General features: G+C 51.0%; 1 protein-coding gene across 1 annotated transcript; it reads left to right on the top strand.

Moving 5' to 3' along the window:
• The first annotated feature begins 1,125 nt into the window (after nucleotides 1-1,125).
• HOXC12 (homeobox C12) lies at nucleotides 1,126-7,165 on the top strand. Its single transcript, XM_063421019.1, has 2 exons — nucleotides 1,126-1,952; nucleotides 6,868-7,165. Exons 1-2 carry the CDS (start codon nucleotides 1,415-1,417, stop codon nucleotides 7,104-7,106), a joined length of 777 nt encoding a protein of 258 aa, XP_063277089.1. The 5' UTR covers nucleotides 1,126-1,414; the 3' UTR covers nucleotides 7,107-7,165.
• The last annotated feature ends 544 nt before the right edge of the window (nucleotides 7,166-7,709 follow it).

The following is a 7,709-nucleotide window of genomic DNA, read 5'->3' as shown; positions in this document are numbered from 1 at the left end:
AGGAAAAAATAGGAAAAAAGAGGGGAAAATGGCAAAAAGGGAGGAAAGAGAGCAAAACGGAGAAAAAAAGGAAATAAAAAGGAGATAAAAAGGAGGAAGAAGGGAGAAAAAGAGGGGAGAAAAGGAGGAAAAGGGGAGGAAAAAAGGGAGAGGGGAGGGAAAGGGAGGAAAAGAAGGGAAAAGGCAGAAAAGGAGGGAAAAAAGGGGAAAATGGGGGGAAAGCGGGGGAAAGCGGAAAAAGGGAGTAAAAAAGGGGGGAAATCAGAAAAAGGGAGGAAAAAAGGGGGAAAAAGCGGAAAAGGAGAGGAAAAAAGGGGAAATGGGGGAAGGGGAAAAAGCGGAAAAAAGGAAGGAAAAAGGGGGGTAAAGTGGAGTAAAAAGCAGGGCAAAAGGGAAGAAAAAAAGGGGGAATAAAGAGGAAAAAAAGGAGGAAAAAAGGGGGGAAATAGGAGGGCAAAAGGGAAGGAAAAAAGGGGAACAAAGCGGAAAAAAAGGGAGGAAAAGGGGGAAAACAGCAGGGCAAAAAGGAGGAAAAAAGGGGGAATAAAGCAGAAAAAAAGAGGGGAAACAGGAGGGCAAAGGGAATAAAAAAGGGGAAATAAAGCAGAAAAAAGGGAGGAAAAGGGGGAAAACAGGAGGGCAGAAGGGAAGAAAAAAAAGAAGGAACAAAGCGGAAAAAAGGGAGAAAAGGGGGAAAACAGCAGGAGAAAAGGGGGAAATAAAGCAGAAAAAAAAGGAGGAAAAAGGGGGGGAAATAGAAGGGCAAAAGGGAAGAAAAAAGAGGGAATAAAGCGGGAAAAAAAAGGAGAAAAAGGAGCGGAAAACAGCAGCGCAAAAAGGAGGAAAAAAAGAGGGAATAAAGCAGAAAAAAAGGGAGGAAAAGGGGGAAAACAGCAGGGCAAAATGGAAGAAAAAAGGGGGAATAAAGCAGAAAAAAGGGGGGGAAAGGGGGAAAACAGCAGGGCAAAAAGGAGGAAAAAAAGAGGGAATAAAGCAGAAAAAAAGGGGGGAAACAGGAGGGCAAATGGAAGAAAAAAAGGGGGAATAAAGCAGAAAAAAGGGAGGAAAAGGGGGAAAACAGGAGGAAGAAAGAGAGGAAAAAAAGGGGAACAAAGCGGAAAAAAAAAGGGAGAAAAAGGAGCGGAAAACAGGCGGAACCCGGCGCGGTTTTGTCCGCGCTGCGGAGGGGAGGGGACAAAGGGGAGGGGACGCGGAGCGGGGGAGGGGACCCGGAGCGGGGGAGGGGACCCGGAGCGGGGGAGGGGACGCGCAGGGGACACCCCGCGCCCCTCGCTGCCCGTGACGGCGGCGGCGCCGCGCCGGGGCCGCGCCTTTTAACGGCGGCGCTCCATGGCCGGGGCGGCCGCGCTCCGCCAAGCCCGAGCGGGAGCCGCCGCTCCCGGCCCCGCGGAGCATGGGCGAGCACAACCTGCTGAACCCCGGCTTCGTGGGGCCGCTCGTCAACATCCACACCGGAGACGCTTTTTATTTCCCCAATTTCCGCGGGGCGGGCGCGCAGATCCCCGCGCTGCCGTCCCTGCCCTACCCCCGGCGGGACAACTTCGGCTCCCTGCCCGCCTGGGCGCCCGCGGAGCCCTGCGCGCCCTACGCGCAGCCCTACCTGGGCTTCGGGCGCGCCTGCGAGCTGCCCCGCGAAGAGGGCAAGTGCTACTATCGCGACAGCGCCGCCGATAAAAGCGACAGGGGAAGGGACGGCGCGTTGCTGGCGCTGGAGCCGCTGCCCGCAGCCGCGCCCGCCGCGGGGAACCACGCGGGGAATTTGGGCACTTTGGGAGGGTTCGGAAAGTTCGAGTACGGCGGGGCCGAGGGAGCGGCGCAGGAGCCGCCGGCCTGCCAGAGCCTGGAGTCGGACTCGGGCTCGCCGCTGCTCGGAGAGGGAGGAAAAGGGGACGCGGCGGGGCTGGTGTCGCCGCTGAACGCTGCAGGAGGCGGTGAGAACTCGGAAATTGGGGTTTTGGGTGGGTTTGGGGTTTTTTGGGGGGTTTTGTGGGGTTTTAGAGGGTTTTTTTTGGTGGGTTATGGAAGAGTTTTCCATGGGAAAGAAGGAAATGCGGCGGGGCTGGTGTCTCCCCCGAACGCTGCAGGAGGCGGTGAGAACTCGGAAATTGGGGTTTAGGGTGGGTTTTGGGTTTTTGGAGGGCGGGTTTGGGTTTTTTGGGGTTTTGTGGGGTTTTAGAGGTTGATTTTAGTGGGTTTTGGAGGGTTTTTTCCCCGGGAATGAAGGGGACGCGGCGGGGCTGGTGTCGGCCCCGAACGCTACAGGAGGCGATGAGAGCCGGGGTTTGGGTTTGGGGCGGGTTTGGGGGTTTTTTTTGGGTGCTTTTAGGTTTTTTTGGGGTTTTGTGGGGTTTTAGAGAGGTTTTGTGGTGGGTTTTGGAGGGGTTTCCCGGGGAATGAAGGGGACGCGGCGGGGCTGGTGTCGCCCCCGAACGCTGCAGGAGGCGGTGAGAGCCGGGGTTTGGGGTTTGGGGCGGGTTTGGGGTTTTTTTCTGGGGTGCTTTTAGGTTTTTTTGGGGTTTTGTGGGGTTTTAGAGGTTTATTTTAGTGGGTTTTGGAGGGGATATCCCCGGGAATGAAGGGGACGCAGTGGGTTTGGTGTTGCCCCTGAAAGCTGCAGGAGGCGGTGAGAACTCGGAAATTGGGGTTTAGGGCGGGTTTGGGGGTTTTTTTTGGGGTGCTTCTAGGTTTTTTTGGGGTTTTGTGGGGTTTTAGAGGGGTTTTTGCCCGAGAGGAAAAGGGGACGCGGCGGGGCTGGTGTCGCCGAACGCTGCAGGAGGCGGTGAGAACTCGGAAATTGGGGTTTTGGGTGGGTTTGGGGTTTTTTGGGGGCGGTTTGGGGTTTTTTGGGGGGTTTGTGGGGTTTTAGAGGGGTTTTGTGGTGGGTTTTGGAGGGGATTTCCCGGGGAATGAAGGGGACGCGGCGGGGCTGGTGTCGCCCCCGAACGCTGCAGGAGGCGGTGAGAGCCGGGGTTTGGGTTTGGGGCGGGTTTGGGGTTTTTTTTTTTGGGGTGCTTTTAGGTTTTTTTGGGGTTTTGTGGGGTTTTAGAGGTTTATTTTAGTGGGTTTTGGAGGGGATTTCCCCGGGAATGAAGGGGACGCAGTGGGTTTGGTGTCGCCCCCGAACGCTGCAGGAGGCGGTGAGAACTCGGAAATTGGGGTTTAGGGTGGGTTTGGGGTTTTTTTGGGGGTGCTTTTAGGTTTTTTGGGGGGTTTGTGGGGTTTTAGAGGGTTTTTTTGGTGGGTTTTAGAGGGGTCTTCCCCGGGAATGAAGGGGACACAGTGGGGTTTGGTGTTGCCCCTGAAAGCTGCAGGAGGCGGTGAGAGCCGGGGTTTGAGGTTTGGGATTTTTCTGGGGTGCTTTTAGGGTTTTGGGGGGTTCCTGGGGTGCTTTTAGGGTTTTTTTTTTGTTGTTATTGTTGTTTTTTGTGGGGTTTTGTGGGGGGTGTTGGAAGGGTTTTCCCCGGGAGTGAAGAGGACACGGCGGGACTGGTGTCACCCCTGACCGCTGTGACCGCTGGTCACAGGGAAATGAGATTTTTTGGGGTTGGTTTCGGGGTTTTTGGGGTGTTTTGGAATGGTTTGGGGGAGGTTTAGAGGTTTTTTTTAAGGGGTGCTGGAAGGGTTCTCCCGGGAGTGAAGGGGACGCGGCGGAGTTGGTGTCACCCTTGAAGGCTGCCGGAGGTGGTGACGGGGTGGAAATGAGGTTTTGGGGTTTTTGGGGGTGGTTTTGGGGTTTTTGGGGGTGGTTTTGGGGTTTTGGGGGGAATTTTGGGGGTTTGGAGGGGTTTTGTGGGGTTATTGGAGGGGTTGGAAAGGTTTCCCTAGGGGCGAAGGGGACGCAGCGGGGCTGGTGTCACCCCTGGGCGCAGAGAGCGGCGCTGAGAGCCTGAAAATTGGGAATTTTGGGGTGGTTTGGGGATTTTTGGGGTGGTTTTGAGGGTTTGGAGGTGTTTTTGGGGATGTTTTGGAATGGTTTGGGGGGGTTATAGGGTTATTTTAGAGTTTTTTGGAAGGGTTTTCCCTGGAGTCGAGGCTGCCCCTGAGCGCTGGCGGTCAGAGCCTGGAAATTGGGGGTTGGGGTGGGTTTGGGGCGGTTTTGGGGCGGTTTTGGGTTTTTTTGGGGGGGTTTGGAGGGGGTTTTAGAGGGGTTTGGGGTGATTTTGGGGTGGTTTGGGGTTTTTTGGGGGTTTTGGAGGGGTCTCAGAGGGGTTGGCGGTGGGCACGGGAGGGATTTTGGGAGGATTTCCCTGCGAATTTGGGGTTCGCCGGGGTTGGTGTCAGCCCTGAACGCGGGCGGCGGTGCTGGGGTCCCGAAAATTGGGATTTTGGGGAATTTGGGTTTTTTGGGGGGGTTTTAGGGCGGTTTGGGGGGGTGGAGGGGTTTTGAGGGGGGGTCTGAAGGGCGTTTTTGGGGTGTGTCCCTGGGGATGAGGGTTGGGGTCAGCCCCGGGCAGGTTCTGAAATCGGCGGGTTCGGGGTTCGGGGTTTGGGGTTTTGGGGCGTTTCTTGGGGTTTTTGGGGTGTTTCGGGAGGGTTTTGGGGTTCCGAGGGGTTTTAGGGGGTGTTGGAAGGATTTTCCCTGGGAATAAAGGGGGCGCAGCGGGGGTGGTGTCACCCCCAAAGCCTGGCAGTGCGCAGGTTCTAAAAAGGGAATTTTGGGGGGTTTTGGGGTTTTTTGGAGGGTTTTGGGGGCCTTTTGGGGTGGTTTTGGAAGGGTTTCCCTGGGAATTTGGGGTTCGGCACCCCTGAACCCCGACAGCGGCGGGCGGGTTCTAAAAAGGGGATTTGAGGGGTTTGGAGGTTCTTTTCCTTTGGGGTTTGGGGATGTTTGGGAGGGTTTTTTTGGGGAATTTTAAGGATTTTTTTGGGGATTGTTTTTTTTGTGGGGAGGATTTTTGGGGGTTTTTGTTTGTTTTTGGAGAGGCTTGGAGGAATTGAGGGTTTTTGGGGTGTTTTGGGGTGTTTTGGAGGGTTTTTTGGGGTGCTTTGACGGTTTTTTGGGGTGTTTTGGAGAAGGTTTTGGGTTATTTTGGAGGGGTTTTGGGTTTTTTTTGAAAGGTTTTGGGGTGTTCTGGAAAGGTTTCCCCCGGGATTTCGGGGTCCGCAGGGGCCGGACCCTTCCCCAAACCCGCGATTTTGGGGATTTTTGGAAAAAATTCCGAAAGAAATTTGGGGTTCAGCGGGGTCGGTGCCACCCCTGAACCTCGGCAGCGATGGAAAACGGCCCAAAAAAAAAAAGATTTTTGGGGTTTTTAATGGGTTTTGAGGGTTTTTTCCTTGGTTTTGGGGGTGTTTTGGAAGGGTTTTCCCGGGGAATTTGGGGCTCGGCGGGGGTCGGTCCCTGGAATGGGATTTTTGGGGGGAATTTTGGGTTTTTTGGGGTTTTTTTTTGGAGGGGGTTTGGGGTGAAATTCGGGGTCCCTCGGTGTGGGCTCAGGCCGCTAGGGGTAGCAGCGAAATCCCGAATGTTTTATTGGGTGCCGCCGCTTTAAAAAGAAAAAGGTCATAAACATGTAAATATCCCATAAAAAAACCCAAAAAAACAACGGGAGGAGGCAGCGGAGGGAGCGGGGACCGGGAGGGGAGGAAAAAAGGGAAAAAAAAGGAAAAATCCCTAAAAAAAAGAAACGCCCAGGGCGCGGCTTTGGGGTCACGGGAAAGGGAAAATGGGGAAAAAAAGGAAAATCCAAAAAAAAAACCCAACCCGGGGCGGGTTTGGGGTCACGACCGAGGAGTGGCCGGAAGGAAAAGAGGGAAAAATGGGATTTTTAGAGAAAAAAAAAAAATCCGGGACGGTTTTGGGGGTAGGGGGTGGAAGTCTGAGGGGAAATGGGAGAAAAAAGGGGAAAAAGGGGAAAAAATAATTTAAAAAAAACCCCTCCGGGAGCGGTTTTGGGGTCACGCGCTGGGGGTGAAATGGGGAAAAAAAAAGGAAAAATCGGATTTTTCGGGAGGTTTTGGGGGGAAAAGGTAAAAAAGGCGTTGCGGGAATGATTTTTTTCAGGATGGGATTTTTGGGGGATACAGGGAAAATTGGATTTTGGGGTTTTTTTTTTAGGGTAAAAAGGAACAATGAGAATTCCGGGGAGTTTTTTTAAAGGAACAATGAGAATTCCGGGGAGTTTTTTTAAAGGGGAAAAAAGGGGATTTGGGGAATTTTTTAGGGAAAAAACATTTCGGGGAAAAAAGAAGGAAAATGGCGTTGCAGGGGTCGCTTTTTTAAGGGAACAATGGAAGAAAAAGGCATTTTAGGGGCTCTTTTTAGGGGAAAAAAAGAGGAAAAGGAGCATTTTGGGGAGTTTTTAGGGGAAAAGAGCATTTCGGGGAGCTTTTTTTAAGGGAAAAAGTGGAAAAGGCGTTGCAGGGATTTTTTTTTTAAGGGAAAAATGGAAAAGCGGCATTTTAGGGGTGCTTTTTTTAGGGGAAAAAGGAAAATTGAGATTTTTTTTCGGGGGGAAAGAAAAGGAAAAGGGCATTGCGGGGGCGCATTTTAAAAGAAAAAATGAAAAAAACGCCATTTTAAGGGTGTTTTTTAGGGGAAAAAGGGAAAATGGAGGGTTTTTAGGTGAAAAAGAGGAAAAGGCTTTCTGGGACGCTTTTAGGGTTTTTTTTTTAGGGGAAAAAAAGGAAAATGAGTTTTTTTTCGGGAAAAAAAAGATGAAAAGGCTTTGCGGGGCGCTTTTTTTAAAGGGAAAAATGGAAAAGCGCCATTTTAGGGGTGCTTTTTTAAGGGAAAAAAGGGAAAAATCAGCTTTTTTTCGGGGAAAAAAATAGAAAAAACCTTTCCAGGACGTATTTTTTCGGGGAAAAAAGCGGATTTTAGTTGTCCCGGCTGTTTTTTTGCAGGCGCCCCGTGGTACCCGATGCACACGCGGTCCCGCAAGAAGCGCAAGCCCTACTCGAAGCTGCAGCTGGCGGAGCTGGAGGGGGAATTTTTGGTGAACGAATTCATCACGCGGCAGCGGCGCCGGGAGCTCTCGGACCGCCTGAACCTCAGCGATCAGCAGGTGAAGATTTGGTTCCAGAACCGGCGCATGAAAAAGAAAAGACTCCTCCTCAGGGAGCAGGCGCTCTCCTTCTTTTAAAGGAGGAAAAATAACAAAAAAAAAGAAAAAAAAAAAAAAATTGTAGTTAAAAGCGTTGCGGTTTGGGAGAATTGGTGGGGGAAAAGGGGGAAAAAATGGAATTATGGTTAAAATGAGCGCGGGTTTGTTGTGGTTGGGAAAATCGGCGAGAAAAAGGGGTAAAAAAAATTAATTATAATTAAAATGAGCGCAGCTTTGAAGCGGTTGGGAAATCGGCGAGAAAAGGGGGAAAAAAAAAGGTAAAAATAAAGTTTAATTATAATTAAAATGACCGCGGGTTTGGCGCGGTTCGGAAATATCGGCGAGAAAAAGGGGGAAAAAAAAGGTAAAAAAATTTAATTATGATTAAAATGAGCGCGGGTTTGTTGTGGTTGGGAAAATCGATGAGAAAAAAGGGGGAATAAAAAGTTAAAAAAGAATTTAATTATGATTAAAATGAGCGCGGGTTTGTTGTGGTTGGGAAAATCGGTGAGAAAAAAGGGAAAAAAAAAAAAAAGGTTAAAAAATGGAATTATAATTAAAATGAGCGTAGGTTTGTCGCGGTGAGAAAAATCGGTGAGAAAAGGGGGAAAAAAAGATAAAAAAAATTTAATTATAATTAAA

The sequence above is a fragment of the Prinia subflava genome, chromosome 34 (assembly GCF_021018805.1).
Source record: "Prinia subflava isolate CZ2003 ecotype Zambia chromosome 34, Cam_Psub_1.2, whole genome shotgun sequence".
NCBI lineage: Eukaryota > Metazoa > Chordata > Aves > Passeriformes > Cisticolidae > Prinia > Prinia subflava.
This window is presented reverse-complemented; position numbering and strand designations above follow the sequence as displayed.